The following is an 18,067-nucleotide window of genomic DNA, read 5'->3' on the forward strand; positions in this document are numbered from 1 at the left end:
AGGGTCACACTGTTTTTTTTTGTGGAGTGGACATGAACAAGCTGCAGGCATTCAAATGTTATTTGTAATTTATTGTCTTATTTCATATTTAAAAAATAGCTATACAACTGGTGTTCCTCAATTTTAGGGCCTATTTTGTTTAGTATATCAGTTTTGTTCAGTTTTTTATGTGCATGCAAAAAGCAATCAGCAGGCAAATTAACTGAAGCTTTACCTTCATGTTCTTTTTGTGTAAGTGATAACTGTTTCTGTATGTATTTTATGTATTTGTATGTTTTTTACACGTATAGAGTGAAATGCACACGGTGAGGAATGGACCCAGACCTTCAGTGCCAGACCTCTGACCCGTTAACCTCCATCCCGACAGCCAGCGCCTTCTCCGGCTCCCATTGCGGTATCGCTTCTCGGCTTTTTGGACAAGAACAAGTGGACACCGGGGACTACAAGTTTAAATGGATTTTTGACCTTCGGAAATGGAAGCGAGGCTTGCTCCGTCCACTCCGTTCATCGACTCGGGCGCTTTCCGGGCACAAATAAGGTGAGTTTAAAACCAGAGTTTGCTTCTTTTGTGCGTGGTTGCCAGTTTGGTTTCCAATCCGTGATCTATATGATGTTGCGCGTTCTATAATATGTTTCTCGTTCGCTCAGTACTTTTGTGTGTTTCTATTCCACGTAAAGCTAACACCAAAACGATTGTGGAGAGCGCTATATAGATTGTTTTCAAAGAAAAAACAACAACGAGAAACAAACCCATGTTAAAATGGGTCAAATTATTTAGGCGGAGCACGCTGTCGCGTTGAACAAAGACAATGGCGCGTGCACACAACGAATGTGTATTGTGGAAAAGTTTGGCCCATATGCAGGTTCGCATGTGTCTTCGGTGGATACTAAAAAGATAAACATCTGCCCGGTGATCTAGTTTGTAGACAATATTTTTATATATGCAATCGAAGTGAATTTAAACAAGCAAAAAATCGGCCAGTGGGGTAGGACAGTTTTTCTTGAAATAGTATTTATGGGAAAAGTTCACGACTTTTTTTCTTACCCTTTAGGCAGATTTATTTGCTTGTTTTAAGCATAAAATAATCATAAACAGGAAAACGAATTGTATAGGCGGAGCACACGGGTTTTTTTTTCGTTCAAAGAAAAAAAGCAGCGTGGCACGAAGGAATGTTTGACTGAAATGGAATTTCGCCCTCTATTTTCCTTACAAACATAAACCAGAGAGAAGGGCCAGATGGCATCGTGTTGTACCTTGTATTCGGTGATTGAAATCGAAAAAAAAATCGAATAGATCTATATATAAACACAATTGTTTTGTTGAACAGAGACAATGGCGGCATGCTCCAGCGTCGCCTATATGCCCATTTCACAAAATGGCGGCTTTGACCGGAAGTAGGGAAAACATTTTACTGTAATGACGGGGGTCGTTGTCCAAAGTGTGCCCATTTGAAGAAGTACATACACGTTTTACTTCTCATTTCTTTAGACTGAATAATTGTTTCTTATTAATTCCAAAGTATGTGACGTGATGATCTAATCGTATGTGTTATTCCTCGTTTGCTTGCATGTGTAACCTTTGGTTAAAGGTATGAAAAGGAACCGACTAGGTCACCTGGGTTATTTATTCACACAGGAAAATAGATTGAACCCAAGAGAAAAAATAAACAAACAAAAAAGTTACAAAAATATGAAAAGGACCCTGCTGGTTCGGATGGGATTAAAGACAGAGACGTGACTCTCCAAAAATAGTACAAATTTATTTTTTACAGAAAGTGCTTAAAAATATTTAAAAGATAAAATTTATGGCCCACCGGTTATTTACCCACAATTGGAGAGACTAGATTAAATCCACTTTTTAACAGAAGGGACAAACCACACAGCAAATCAGTGCATAGTTCTTAAAAGCAGTGACGAACCAAAAATAAACCAAAACACACAAACATACTCTCGCCTTCTGTTTAAGTCTCAAAAACCACCGCTCAGATATTACATGTGGAAATAGTTATATAAATGGTACATACACTTATATACACACGTAAAGAAAGAAAAAAACTGCAGGACAGCAAAATACAGTTAACTCCCGATGACTATTTAAACAGCGTCCAAGCGGCTCACGGAGCAAAAATACAAAGCCTTTTAGTTTAATAAACTTCCACAAAAAATAAATATCAAATCCTTACGCAAACATGTATGCGACGAGACTTAAATCATGCAAAACATGAATGGTAACCAGACGTGCTTGTTGTGTACAGGGAGTGCATTTATTTGTAAACTTTTGCTAAATCAAAATGGTTTATTTTTTATTTTACTTTTTTACCTGGGTTTTTGGGAATACTTTTATATATTTCACAGCTATATAATTGGTTATAATAACGCACTTTTTGTTTATGAGCACGTTGAAATACATTAACACAGGATAATGCGGCAACAAATCAAATGTGCATTTAAATGCAACAAGCAAAATAAATAAAGCAAATCCATGCAAGCAAACGAGGAATAAAACACACCGCGATTAGAAAATCAGATCGCATACTTTGTAATTGAAAATAAATAATAATTAATTCTAAAGAAATAAGAAGTAAAATGTGTAAGTATTCCTCAAAATGTGCTTTGGACCAAGACCCCGTTCATCACAGCAAACGGGAGCAGACCCGAATAGGTATGTCTAGTTGTTTTATTTAAAATGTCCAGCCGTCTGTAAATTCATGTTTGGAAGAAAAAAGTAAATTAAGGTCTGTCTTGCTGTTATTGTCTTGTTTTCTAGTAAATATCTGACAATTCTTAAATCGAGATGCATTTACTTGTTACGCAAAGTGGCTTAAGATGTTATGTATTGTAATAATTGAAATAAATTACAAAAATCAACAGGTTTATATTTAAAACAAGTAAAAATATCTGCCGGCGGGGTAAGAAAAATAAACTTAATTTCAGTTTCAACTGAATTCAATAATAAACTCAATTTAGGTTTATTTCCCTTAACCCACTGGCATATATTTTTACTTGATTTAGGCCTTAACCTATTACATTTTAGAATTGATTTCAGTAAACAAGACTTAAAATCTAAGCCACTTTGCTTAACAAGAAAATGCATCTCGATTTAAGAATTATTTTTTTACTCGAAAACAGGAAAAAAGTAGCAAGTAAACGAACAGATTTGGATGTTTAAAACACTTAAACACTTTTTTCACTCTACCCTTCATATTACAGCTGTCGAAAAACCACAGCAACGTCGACAGACCTGGAAGCATAGCTGTTTGCTTGTTGCGTTTAAATGGACATTTGATTTCTTTACCAGCATTGGATTTAGACCATTCAATGAGAATAGTTAACAGCGTTCATTATGATTGATAAGCCCTTAATGGAGAATGAAGTCTGCATACATTAAAAGCCTTATTTTATTCCAAAATGTATGCGACGAAACTTAAATCACGCAAAATATGAATGGTAACGAGACGTGCTTGTTGTGTACAGGGAGTGCATTTATTTGTAAACTTTTGCTAAATCAAAATGGTTTATTTTTTATTTGCTTTTTTTACCTGGGTTTTACCAGGTTCGCATTCCGGACATTTTTAATCCACAGTGTATGCCAACACAGTCTCACTCCCTCCTCGTCAAATGTATGACGCATGGTCAAGGCACTTGGCGTCCCTATATTGACGCACTGGGTATACCCTTTGCGTCCTTTTTCAACGTGCAAGGTAGTCCGATAGACTCCTATAGAAATCAACAGCGTTGAAATTTGACGTCTTGGGTCAGACATTGCAACCCGTTGTCTGTATGGGTCGAGACTACAATAGATAAAAATATAAATGAATAGGCTACAAAAATTATATATGCCAGCTGCAAGTCAAATGGCGACGCCAGATAAGTTTTATCTGTCCCTCTAACTGGTTTTTGATGTTTAAAAACCCTCGTAATCTGATATCAAAGTGCCCTTTTCGCAAAGGCTAAGCGCGTTCATCAGTGGTGAGTTTAACAACACTCAACTGCAGGTAAAACTGCATTAAATGGGGAGTTTAACAGCACTCAACTGAAGGAAAAACGGCATTAAAAGGTGAGTTTAACAACACACAACTGCAGGGAAACGGCATTCGGATGTGAGTTTGACCAAAGCTGCAGATAAAACGGCATTAAAAGGTGAGTTTAACAAAGCTCCAATGCGCGTGCACGTAAGCGTTTTCTTAAAAGTTTTTTTTTTTTTTTTTTTTGCTTCTTTTATTGCAAATGGTCGAAAAACAACACTTATAAAACAATAATAAACAGATAACGGTGGTTTTCTTATCGTAGGTACACTGCTTTAACTAAAAAAACTATAAATTTTATCGGAGGTTTGTTGATATTAATAAATAAATATATAAAATATGTTACGATTGTGCTCAATTAATCAGTTTATTATTATTATTTTTATTAAATATTCTAAATTAATAACGCTGACGTCACCGTGTGGGCGATCCCAAAGTCCATTGCGATTTCCCCTCTCGGTAAGTAGGTTTAATTGATAGAGATGGGTACTATTCTTTTACATTTACACACCAAAAACTGTTGAATCAGGATAAGAAGTTGTGTTTAGAAATTTTGGATTTGTAAGGTGGCCATTTCTTATGACGCTAAATGATAAAAAAGACGTTATTAAAAACGGAGCTTTCTGTACAAAAATGTGCAGGCTAGCAAAGTTGGCTAATTGAATTCAAGTTCGTGCAAGGTACAATCATAAATATTAGCTGTAAGTAGCTTCCAAAATATGTGAATTAGAAAATATATAACAATGACATGTATAATAAATGATCAATTATGCCAGTAAGTTGTGTTGTGCTTTATAATGTTGTCTAAAGTACACCGTAGAAAATGCATGGGGTAGAGACTGATAAGTGCATTGTTGTTGTTGTTGCAATGACAATAAAACAAGTATGCCAATAAGTTGTGCTTGTTGACATTGTTTAGTGTGTGTGTGTGTGTGTGTGTGTGTGTGTGTGTGTGTGTGTGTGTGTGTGTGTTAGATTTCAAAATGTCTCGAAGGAAGTTCCAGCCTTGCCCCTCCTGCCAAGCACCTAACCAGGTGAGGGGAAAGTGAAAGAGCTTTATGTCCAATATCTAAATATGTGGTTTTGATGTTCTACATTTCTCATTATTAGAACAATTAAACACTGCTCCGACTAAATGACCCTGTATGATATTTGTACTGTGTGATAATGTAAGACATCTGTGTTTGATATGAATTTTGATTGCTTGTTTTGCACCAAACGCCATGAGCAACATTGATTAAAGTAGCCTGGGTATCTCATACATCTGCCACTTTCACTGTATGTTTATAATAAGAAGAATCCTGTGTCAATATAGAGATGCATATCCTGAATTGTATTGTGCTTCGTGTGTTCCTCTCTTTCCTGTATACAGACAAATTAAACTGTATCTTGATTGTGCTGCTGCTCTGTGACTGTGGATCTAATGTCTCACTTTTGTTTACTTTTACCAACACAGGTGAGCCGCAAAACCTGCAGCTCTTGTTTTGCAGCCATCTTTCAAAAAAACAAAGTAGCAGCCAAAAACGTGACCCTGGACAGGAAGTGGGGGGAAAGTGTTCTAAAAAATAGAAATGCTGGAAGAGTGGTGGACTCTGCCCATATTGCAGTAAGTAGAAATGCTCATTTCATTAAGCAATATGATTTGTTTCACTTTCACAAATATTGTGTGATAGGGCAAGGACCTCATTTAACAAAAATAAGTTTAATCTGTTGGTGAATGAATTTGAGGTAGTCATATATGGCACCGGTGTAAGATATTTTTATTAATTTGCTTAACATGCATGAAATAGACTTTCATTTTGACCGTGCACTCATTTACATTTGTTTACATACACAATTGGCTATAGGACACCTGGGGCCCGTACCATGAAAATGGTTAAACAAACTCAGGGTTACAGGATTAGTTTCAGGTTGACAAAACCAAGCCAATGTGCAGGCCTTGTTGGTAAAAGCTATTTTCATGGTACCCAAAACCCAGGATTTGCACAAACTAATCCTAAACAAAGCTGGCTAACCAACTAAACCAGCTTCATGGTATAGGCCCCTGGAATATGGCCTTGCTTTTAACAACACATATGTTGCATACAGCATGGCTTTCACACATGTCCTGTGTGAGTTATTTTGCCACATTATCATGTACTCTCTCTAAAGTGCACTTTAAAGGCGGAGTCCACGATGTTTGAAAAACGCTTTGGAAAAGGAAACGGGCCGACTACCAAAACACACTTGTAGCCAATCAGAAGTAAGAAGCGCGTCTACTAACCGACATCCTTGCCGGGTTGCGTATGTGTGGGGCGGGTCTATCAACAGAAGGTCCAGATTCTATTGGGGTAGGGGCGTGTTTGTTTAGGTGATTTCAAATATCAACATTGGCTTTCAAACATCATGGACTCCGCCTTTAAGTGTGAGATGGAATATTCATGTTATCTACTTCTATAATCATGCAAGACTGTCTTTAATAGTGTCTGAATTCTATAATCTGCAATTTAGCAAAGACAGAGACTTTAATAATACCCATACAGAAGTACCTGTGTGGTACTAAAGCAAAGTAATATTTACAGTGCACAATTTAAAAAGCATTTAAATTACTACAAGGGAGATAGTAATGTTGTGTTAAAAGTGGAAAGGATTCAACTTTAAGGGTTCTCAAACTGTTTGTGCCAAGGACCATTTGTGTGGGAGAACAATTTCCAAGGACCCCCTCATAATCTGAACAATTAGACATGATTGCTACCGTTTGTATACTTAAATGCCATTTTTATTCTCTGTTGTGTCCGGGTTCACTATTCCCTGTTTTCTAGCTTATGTGTATTAACTTGGTCTTTAATCAACTTTGGATTTTGAATCACTTATTGATGTGGGCTGACTCAAACATTTAAGCTTAAGCAAATAAGCCAAGCTAAGCAGCAGGAGGAAATGTTTATCATGACCTGAAGTGATTCACAACAGATTGACTTGATTAGTCATAATCACAAAAAAAGTTAATATTTTAAAATGATACTCCACTTTATATATGAAGAGTTTGGTTCCAAAACGCAATAAATCCATTTTGACAAATTTTGGTAAAAACGTGTTTTCTATACCAAGAAAGTGACAAGATGAAAACAACTATTTTCTGTTACAAACTTTCACACAGCATCTTTAGGTTATAAAAACATAAAAAATTCAAATCCATAAGTTGATTTTCAAAGATTTATTATAAAAACTGATTATTTTTTCCACAAAATGCAATAAATCCATGACAAGTTTTTATTCAAAATGCTATAAATCTATTGAATCAATAGCCTATATAAATGTGCATTCATCTTTGCCATGTTATATTCATTTAGTTGACTAGTTGTACACACTAATTAAAAATATAAACATTAATGTTATTAATCAAAACACTTACTTTGTCATATTAAGATCACTGTCATTGCGGTTACTTGACGTCTTCGCTTAACGTCTTTCACAGCGATCGACTGTAAAATGTTTTTGGTCCTGCTCGATTTTCGTTGACTTTGAGTAAAATTATGTACAGTTTTTCATAAGATCCTCTGGGGTCAATGTGTTAGCATGAGAAGCTTGATGCTGTCGGGAGAACAAGCACCCGTCTCCCGAGTGCCTCTCAGGGAAAATATTAGATGCTGATGGCTTACGTTTCTTTCCAGTCACAGAAAACCATCACAGGTTTATCAATGCAATAAAAGTATTATTTTGTTTTGTTTGTTGATCACGTAGTACAAAGTAGATGAGGAAAACCAGTACTACGTGTACTCAGCGCGTCCGCCATTGTTTGTTTACATTGCGTGAACGGTGGGCTGTAATATCAGAAATGGAGTTATTGCGTTCTGTAAAAAAGTGGGAGTGGCGTTTGTCGCATTTTGGGAAAAAAGGGAGAAAAGATGACAGAATAACACGGCGGATATTGGATTTTGCGTAAAATTAAGAATTTACTTTTAACTACTGACCTGATATAATACTGATTTTGGCAGTTACTCATTTTTTTCAAAAATGGCGTTTATTGCGTTTTGGAACCAAACTCTTCATATATATATATATATATATATATATATATATATATATATATATATATATATATGCTCATTTTCAAGCTCCACTAAAGTTAAACATTTGATTTTTACCGTTTTGGAATCCATTCAGCTGATCTCCGGGTCTGGCAGTACCACTTTAAGCATAGCTTAGCATAATCTATTAAATCTAATCAGACCCTTAGCATCACGCTCAAAAATAACCAAAGGACTAGAAGTGAGAAGATGGGGTGGTGGAGGGATGCTGTCAAACTGTCAACAGTACACTTGTTGTTATATATATACACCTCTTAACTCATTAATTGGATTGATTAGCAGAGTTTGCCCCACTCGTGTCTAATTAGGTTTGATTATCTGAATGTGCTCCACATGTGTTTAATTAGGTTTAATTGTCTGAAAGTGCTCCTCCCAAACTTTGTTAATAAAACATCATGTAATGTTAGCCTGGCTAACATCAGACCAGTGGCCGGTTGCATAGCTAGTAATAAGTTAGGGCTAATCAGTTTTATTGTTTGGATTTAAATTAGACCAATCTACTTTTCTGTGTAACATACTTAAAACAGTAATGATCAGTCTCAAAGAAAAAAAATTCATGACTAACTTTTAAGACTAGTCTTAAAGTTTTAGGCAACCGGTCACAGTCTCATAGAGAATAAGACATGGTCTGGAAACCAGGGCTGCGTTCAGCCCCGACAAAAACGCTGCAAAACATTTATTAAACAGAAACAGTGATGCATTGAACACCCTGTTGTGATGAATCAATAGTTGCAACTACAGGAGATGAGAGGCCATGCTTTGTGTTCATTTTAAATGTTTCTGGAGCCTGATGAAATCGTTATAAATATGTGTTTAATACTGTGATATGCTGCAATATGCTTGATGTTACAGTCACTGCCCATGCCGTCCAGAATGAAAGAGAACATTCCAACTTAAACCCATTGTGCAAGCTGTCTCTTTAGTAGCAGTTAGTTTATTTACATGTTGCTGCTGATTGGACTGCAGTTCTGACACACCCACCAAACAAGAGAAAACGTATCTCAAACCCTGTTGCACATAGGTGCACACCGTTTCAAGGAAACATGTCATTCAACCCGGAAACCGTAGCTTAACGTTGGGCACCGTTTTGAACATGAACGTGCCCCATGTCTTAATTTCCTCGTATTTGAGGCGTGGTTTACAAATGCTCAGAGCTGTTTATTGGGGGCTACAGTGTTTCCCACAGGATTTTGAGGAGACTGTGGTGGTGATGACGTTACCCGCTAATTAGCAAATATGTGACGTCATCATGTCGTGTATGAGTTTGATCTAGTGTTGGCACCTGAAATATGTTTCACTTCTACTCTTTGATCTGTATCTGTATTTGATCTGTATTATATATCAAATTATATTTTAAGCCGAATTAAGCTGTTTTAAATAGTGAAATAAAAATGTTAATGAGAATCATGAAAATTCTATTTGTGGGGGCCAGTGTTGATTCTGTGGTGGGCCACCACAAATAAATCAATGTATGGGAAACACTGGGCTATGAATATCTATCAAATGCGCCTGTACATAGCTCATTACCAATCAGTGTGTCGTACATACGTTGTCATCGTCTTGCTGTCCTCTCCCTGTTCTGTGATTGGTTTTCTATGCCATTTATTGGGCACTACTACTATTTCAAAGTAAATGCGGTCCACAGAGGGTTTGGTTACAAACATTTCTCAAAATATCTTCCTTTGTGTTCATCAAAACAAAGAAATTTTGTAACAACATGAGAGTGAGTAAATTATGAATTTTCATTTTTGGGTGAACTATCCCTTTAAGGTTGATCATGTTATTTGTGTACCTGTATAATAGAAACAGTAGCATTTAATGCATTTTTTTTAATAGGGTGGGAAAAAATGCAGTGGGAATAACTAATGTTTGCTGTCTGTATTTATTTTTTTACAGGTGAAAAAACTAAGTGCATTGGGCTATGTCCCAATTTTATTTTTCGCCAAGAAAGATAAGGCTTCTGGAAAGTGGGTGGCCGATGTGGTTACCCATCTGCCACCCACTGAGGATAACCTAAAAATTGTGTCCACCATGAGAAAGGCCTACAATTTTGTATTAATCAAAGAAGGTAGGATTTGTGTAGGCATGATGATTTTAAACAGGTTTTTTTATATGGAAATATAATTAACATTTTAAAACAAAAAATTAACATACACATACAATATTGTAGGGAACTCCACAACGGCATTGCCAGAGCCCCAGCATCAGGCCCAGCCCGAGTCCCAGCATCAGTCCGAGTCCCAGCATCAGTCCGAGTCCCAGCATCAGTCCGAGTCCCAGCATCAGTCCGAGTCCCAGCATCAGGTCCAGCCCGAGCCCCAGCATCAGGTCCAGCCCCGGCATCAGGCCGAGCCCCGGCATCAGGCCGAGTCCCGGCATCAGGCCGAGTCCCGGCATCAGGCCGAGTCCCGGCATCAGGCCGAGTCCCGGCATCAGGCCGAGTCCCGGCATCAGGCCGAGTCCCGGCATCAGGCCGAGCCCCGGCATCAGGCCCAGCCCCGGCATCAGGTCCAGCCCGAGCCCCAGCATCAGGCCGAGCCCCAGCATCAGGCCGAGCCCCAGCATCAGGCCCAGCCCCGGCATCAGGTCCAGCCCGAGCCCCAGCATCAGGCCGAGTCCCAGCATCAGGCCCAGCCCCAGCATCAGGCCCAGCATCAGACCCAGCCCGAGCCCCAGCATCAGGTCCAACCCGAGCCCCAGCATCAGGTCCAACCCGAGCCCCAGCATCAGGTCCAGCCCAAGCCCCAGCATCAGGCCCAGGAAAAGGAAAGATTTTATGTTTTAGATTTATACCCTGTCTCTCTCCCTGTGAATGAACAACCCCTTCCCAAAAAAAGAAAGTGTAAGTGATCTTAGCACACTATGTATGAATTTCACTTTTTTGTTATCATTATTCATACAATACAGAAATCAAGTGAATTTAAGTGCAGTCAATTAGTTAAAGGGACACTCCCCTTTTTTAAATATGGTAATTTCCCAGCTCCTCTGGAGTTAAACATTTGATTTTTACCGTTTTGGAATCCATTCAGCTTGTCTCCGGGTCTGGCGTTACCACTTTTAGCATAGCTTAGCATAATCCATCGGATCTTATTAGATCATTAGCATCGCACTTAAAATAACCAAAAGAGTTTTGATATATTTTTCCTATTTAAAACTTCACTCTTCTGTAGATACATTGTGTACTAAGATATGTCTAGGAACTATACTCTCATTCTGGTGTAAAAAAATTAAGGACTTTGCTGCTGTAATATGGCTGCAGCCGGTGTAGTGATATTACGCACTGCCCGAAAATAATCCCCTTGATAACTTTCAATTGCTGACTATTTTCGGGCAGTGCTTAATATCACTACGCCAGACCGGAGATCAGGGTAGGGTTGCACCAGTCGTTCGTAAGTTCTTTCTTAAGCTGTGACGTAAAGTCCAAACTAGAGGCTTAGTAACTACTAGCTAGTTTATAACTAACTCTTTACTTTATTCGGTTTTTTTCTTAACCCAATCACAAGCTTTATAACAGGTAAACAGGAAATAGTCTGAACAGTACGTAATTTCAAACTCATTCAAAATAGGACAAAATAAACAGGAAGAACTTTTAAATCTTATTTTAATTGATACACAGAAAATTAAACAGTTCTTGAAAACTCATTGACGAACTTGCAGCTCTTTATAACTAATTACGAGCTCATCGATGTAATATAATCTGGCTGACATCTTATTCCAATGGTTATTCATGGACAGAGGCTTCCGTAAATATTTACAATGTATTGTTACGTTTAAACTAAGTTTAATGGTGCAACGCAAAAACATTTAGTAGTGCGTAAGTTGTAACTTAGTGCCCATTTACGTCGTAACTAAGCTACGTTGTAACTTACGCACAGCTGGTGCAACCGGCCCCAGCTGAATGGATTCCAAAATGGTAAAAATCAAATGTTTAATTCTGGAACATGATCATATTTTTGAAAAAAAGTGAAGTATCCTTTTAATAGTTTGTATTTCAGTGACCAATCTGATACACAAAGGAGTTTGTCCTTGCATACATATCTTTCAGTACTGAACACACACTCTAGGAGCAATGCAATGAGCAATACAAACTTGAGGAGATGTATACACACACACACACACACACACACACACAATATCCCCAAAAATATTGTTCTTCATGTCATTATAGTTTATCTAAAAAAAATAGTTATTTTTAGTAGTGTGAATGGCCCTTAATATATGTATTATTTAGTTATTTAGCTGTATTTTCTGCATTTTCAAAGTTCAAGGACAATTATTAATGTTGTTCCGCAGGTTATATGAAACTTAGTTAAGAATTTGAAGTTTCATTTCAAGTTTTTGGACATTTATGGTTGATCAGACTATGAATTAGTCTATATTTTTGTCATTTAAGGTTGCCGGAAATGTAGCAGGCAGAGGGTTTTCAAATATGACTCCATAACCGGAAGAAGGATGAATGAGGTAAGACATATATTTTTCATTTGGCTGTCTGATCATCTCTCTATTGTCTGGTTCATCTGGCATTTCAGATATCACAAAATACTGACCATTTAAGAAAGTGGTAATTTAAGTCCATTTTAGTTCAACTGAAGGCCAAGTGGCCTTGCCCCAAAAATTATGAAATTCAAAACCTGATTATATATTTGTGTCTTTCTGTAGGGGCAAGCAGAAGTAAGGGTAAAATGGTTACCTTGCTCTGCATGGTAAGTACTGCTTTATATACATTTCATACATTTCCTTTCTATTTCCATTTTATCTCATAGGTGGTGGATAAAGGTTGAAACGTGAGGTTTGAATGTATATTGTAGCACACACAACTTTAAAGGTGACATAGAATGATTGAACGGGGAATTTATCCTTGTTCTGTGAATTTTGGTCAGGTCTGTAATGCCTTAAGTGCAGTTTATAGGTCTACACCATAACTATGCCGAAGGTTATCCGTAGCCTCTGCGTAAAACTGCGTAGCCTGATGTGCACTGGGCCAAATTTTTTACAGTGCGTGATTTCTGCGCCGACTGCAAGCGCTGTGATTTGTCTACTAGAATCCCTCCCATCAGGTAAAAAACTGCGTCATAGGTATTTCTGTCACAAAGATAGTCCAAGTTGAGTGATTTGACTAAAACTGCAACATAAATCGCTGTTTATTTACTTCCATCACTGCTGGTCTTCTCATAACATACACAACAAGCTGCTGATTCTTCTTCGTTTGTTGGTTAATTGAGCAAGCTGCTTCTTCATTGAAGGTCGTGCTGCTATTGTGGTTACACGCATGGGTACCACCCACCAGCGGTCTGCATGTGTGTTTACATATCGACGCGGACGAGGATGCAGAAGTATATATGAAAACCAACGCGTAGCTTACGTCGTGAACCCTTTAGAAGCTTCCTAAAAACCTCTCTCAGATAGCTATATTAGGGTGGGGGATTTTAAACACATGGTTTTGCACCTATTTGGCGTCCCTTTGGGCTTAACTGTCAACCTCATTATGAAATGCAAGCACTTGATGCTGATTGGCTGACTTTGCTGCCACTCAAAAGAAGTAGCAAATTATTTTGAAGCGGAGGGGCAGTGAGATACAGGTTACGTAATATGTACCCATTCAGAATGTCTAGCACTTTTTGTATGTTTGTGAATGTGGGTAGACTACCGTTATTTAACTTGGTCTAGGTAAAAACTGTTTTTCATTCTCTGTCACCTTTAAATGTACAGGTGTGTCCCTGCCACAGGGCCAAAACTGCTAATAACTGGTTTGCTTAGCATGGTATTGCTGTGTTTAACTCACCTAACCTGAACCCCTTAGAGAGGACAATGAAAGAAACCAAACCCAACATTACAGACAACCTCAAGGTCACTATCAAAGCAACATGGGCTGCCATAACACCTCAGCAATGCCTGAGACTGATGGCCTCCACACCACACTGATGCAGTAATTTGTGCAAAAGTAGCCCGAACAAGTAGAGTGTATGCTTAACAAATTTGACAAGTCAGATTTGATCATTTATTTTCAAATGGTTGACATTTCTGATTCCTCTTTATTATAATATAGTAAGTTGATGGTTTTTAGTTTTCATGATCTGCAATCATCAAGATTAAAACAACAAGAATTGCTTGAAATGTTACACAATATTGTAATTTTGGAGACCCACCTGTATATTAATTACACTTTTGTTTACACTGTTGGTAAGTAGTTGGTAAATGCAGTGTCAAATATTGTCTACAAGATTTAGCCACTTGCTCTTTTCAGTACCATGCATAATTGCCCCTGTGTGATTCTATATAGGAAGTAGACATTCAACAATATATTGGCAGAACATTAGTGTTGGCCAAGATCATCCTTGATGACTGATATCGGCTATTGGCTAGTTAACATTCTATGACTTTATCGATAAGAGTGGCTGATGTTTATGTTACATTGCATCAAGCACTATATATGTATAGATTTCTATAAAAACAATTAAATACAAAATCATACTTTTTTGTATATATTTATGATGTGAAACTATTATGTTGAAATGGCTCCTCTGTTTTTCACTTTTCTAATGTTTGTTTGTTTTTTACTTACAGTGGAAAAATCTGGGAGGAGACATGGGAGCCGGCCTGCCAGTTCCCACCAGGTGCCAACCATGTGTAATGTCGCCAGGTGCCAACCATGTGTAATGTTATGAGCTGTCCTATTCTCCGTTACGGGCACAGCCATCCTGGTTGAGGGTGTGAAGATTATAGATGAGAAGGAGGAGCCACGTTAAAGACTTCCACCCAAACAAGCTGTTATGCTGTTTTTTCTTCATTATGTTTGATTTTGTTAAAAGCAGTGTTCAAATAAATAAAAGTATGCCCATATTTCTGTTTATGTCTTTCCATTCGCCTTGTGGGTTAGCCAATCAGCTGAAATATTCTTCAACACAACAAATGATATATTGCAATATGATGCACCAAAGTATGTAGGAAGGTGGACATGTTGTCATTCATATTAATTTATACCATTTAGAAACAGTTGATTCCACCAGCTAAAATATAAATTTTCTCTATTAAGGGTAGCTGAGGTAGGCAGGGATGGATTAATGAACAGGCTTACCAGGACCAGAGGTCAAGAGGGTCCAGAAGTCACCAAAAATTTGATAGCACGGTTTCTAATTCAGGGAGGTTTCTAAAGGGTTTTTTAAAAGACTTCTAAAGGCAAGGCCATGGCTTGACATTAACTTTTTTGCAGACCAGCCAAAGTTTTGTTAGTAAAATACATTTAATATGATTAAACTTGACTTTAGCTTCCTAAGATGACTTAGAATGTACTTGATTTAGCTATATTTAAATATTTATGCAGATTGACCACCTAAATTAAGACTACATTTATTAGCTGGTATAATCATATAGATCATATATATATTTAGAAGCATGAAAAACATGCTAGTAAGGCATAGATAGATTAGCTTTTAATGAATATATAATGAATGTAGAAGATTGACTTAAAAGATGAACACAAAAGCATCAACAAACACTTGAAATATTTATTAACAACAAAAGTAAATACTGTAAATCCATGCAATTGTTTTATCTTTCCTGAAGTGTGCGTGTATATGCGCTCAGCGTCCCGTGCATTCCTATGTTGCGCTGGTAGCGGGTACAGAGAGTGCTCATGGGAGTTGTAGTTTCCCAGTGTCGCATGCGCATTGTTTATCAATTCGCATAACTTTTAAGAAAATATATATTATGCCTGCCGGAGTGGATAATGAGATTAGCTGTCGAACACAGGAATCGAACATGTCACCCCACCCACCCCGGAATAACTACAAGTGCACACGCTTTGTAACAGTTTATGTGGCGCGTTTCTTATGGGAGTTGTAGTTTTAAAGTATATTGGTATATTTCTCATAATTAGAAGTTAAAGGTGTAAACTTTTGGATATACCCTGTTTTTTTGTGATCGCCATGCCCTGCTGAAAAAAACAGCAACAAACCAGCATGGGAATTATGCTGGTCTATGCTGGTTTAGCTGGTGGTCACCAGCATACCGGCACCAAAACACAACATATGCTGGTATGACCAGCATGGGATGCTGTAGCTAATGCTGGTTTAGCTGGTGCTAATGCTGGTTTGGTGCTGGTTTAGCTGGTGCTTATTCTGGTTTGGTGCTGGTTTAGCTTGTGCTGATGCTGGTTTAGCTGGTGTTCCTAGCAAACCAGCACCAAAAACCAACATATGCTGGCCTTGCTAGTATGCTGGTGCAGGGGGGAACAAACTGGTGTAATTAGATATTAAAAATGTAATCGTTGAATAGGAGAAAATAACTTTATACCATATTTGACAGTGCTTACAGTGTGAAAACTCATATCTACATGACAGCAGAGGCACAAAGCTTTTGATAACTGCTGGTCTTCTGTGTTTAACACCTTCTGTTGCCAAATGACAAGCCTTTAAAGATGAACTGGGTTCAAGGTTCAGAGGTCAATATTTCAAAGCAGGAGTAAGGTATCCTCTTCAGACTGAAATATTTTACTCTTCAGGTTGAGACTTTCCCAATGATGTGTTTGCATCATGGTTTAAGGATGATCCACTTTTCATGGATCAGCCTCCTTTATTGTCCCCTCCTTTATAGTCCCCAGCATTTTATATGTTAAAATGCTTCACACATAACGACATAGTTTTATCATACAAGTAACATATACTTACAATAAAAAAACAACATAAACAAAGTGATATGTAATCACACTAAACCAAATCACAAAGCAAAAATGCTTACCTTTCACAAGCAGTGACAAGAGCGGCACACAATCATTTGCATTATATCATGAAGCTATTGCACAACCAGCCTCAAACAACATTATTTAAAGTTTTAATTAAGGTATAGGTCTAAATAGGGCTATAGTTTAGAAATGTTAAGTTTACATTGGGTACCCATATCTTCTGCCAGGGGATAAGAACTCATACTTAGTATGAAGAATAAAGATGGATCAGACCACATTCTTTATGCTTGCCTGGAGAGACTGGTTTATTAAAATACACTGTAATGCAGCCTTGTATAACATAAAACCCACTGATTCACTGTGAGTGTTTGCTTACACCCACTTTCAACATGGGCCTTTCAGCCAAAGCCTATAGGAGCAGAGCTAATGGATTGGTTCATTATTTATGACCTCTGATACCATCTGACCCATGTCTCGACCCTTTAATCAGCTTGTAAAATGGTTAAATGAGATGTGCAAGTTGTCAACCTTTATTTATATAATGATTTAAACAAAAAGATTGTGTCAAAGCAACTGAATAACATTAATTACCTGTAGGAACAGTGTGTCAATAATGCAAAATGACAGTTAAATCTTTGAATTCAGTGATGTTATCTCAGTTTAGTTTAAATAGTATCTGTGCAATCATTTGCAATCAAGTCAATGATATCGATGTAAATGAAGTGACCCCAACTAAGCAAGCCAGATGTGACAGTGGCAAGGAACAAAAACTCTGTCTGATGTTATACTGTAGTTGACGGCTGTGTGGTTACAATTTTGATTTTTCCATTAACTTTTGTTTCTTTTGATAATGTTATATGAAGCACTATTACTTCAAAGAGTTTGCCCTCTGAGAAAACCTGAAAACATTGTTATAAATTGAAGCAACACCTCATCCTTCTTCATTTTGGATGTGGCTCATGTTTATAACAGTATAATCTTGGGGTGGTAGACTCCTTCAAAATGATGTAATCATCAGGTTTCAGACAGGTTTCTGTCAAACAGAGCACATCTAGATTATGATCAGCGATCTTATTATTTACAAAAAGTGCTTTTGCATTAAGGGACCAAATATTTAATAAGCCAAGCTTTATGATTTTTTTATCCGTATTGCATCTGTTTTTTATTTGTTGAACCTCAATTAAATTGTTACTCTTAAATTGGTCTGGAGGTGTATTTTCTAGTTTGGGGAACAGATACAGTCTCTATAGTGTGATATCTAGGTAAAAGAGTCTGTGTTGAGAATTAACTCTCTT

At 37.5% G+C, this 18,067-nt stretch overlaps 1 protein-coding gene across 3 annotated transcripts; it reads left to right on the forward strand.

Moving 5' to 3' along the window:
- The first annotated feature begins 3,640 nt into the window (after positions 1–3,640).
- Positions 3,641–14,932, forward strand: LOC141363406 (uncharacterized). Of its 3 annotated transcripts, none has more exons than XM_073866078.1 (9): positions 3,641–4,140; positions 5,001–5,059; positions 5,482–5,631; positions 9,989–10,160; positions 10,263–10,420; positions 10,601–10,934; positions 12,486–12,553; positions 12,752–12,795; positions 14,657–14,932. In XM_073866078.1, exons 2-9 carry the CDS (start codon positions 5,009–5,011, stop codon positions 14,721–14,723), a joined length of 1,044 nt encoding a protein of 347 aa, XP_073722179.1. In that variant the 5' UTR covers positions 3,641–4,140; positions 5,001–5,008; the 3' UTR covers positions 14,724–14,932. The 3 variants fall into 3 exon arrangements, with proteins under 3 accessions (XP_073722179.1, XP_073722178.1, XP_073722180.1); XM_073866077.1 differs by lacking the exon at positions 3,641–4,140 and adding an exon at positions 4,309–4,484; XM_073866079.1 differs by lacking the exon at positions 3,641–4,140 and adding an exon at positions 4,310–4,484 and having other exon boundaries at positions 10,679–10,934.
- Positions 14,933–18,067: the final 3,135 nt, after the last annotated feature.

Source organism: Misgurnus anguillicaudatus, unplaced genomic scaffold (assembly GCF_027580225.2).
Source record: "Misgurnus anguillicaudatus unplaced genomic scaffold, ASM2758022v2 HiC_scaffold_34, whole genome shotgun sequence".
Lineage (NCBI taxonomy): Eukaryota > Metazoa > Chordata > Actinopteri > Cypriniformes > Cobitidae > Misgurnus > Misgurnus anguillicaudatus.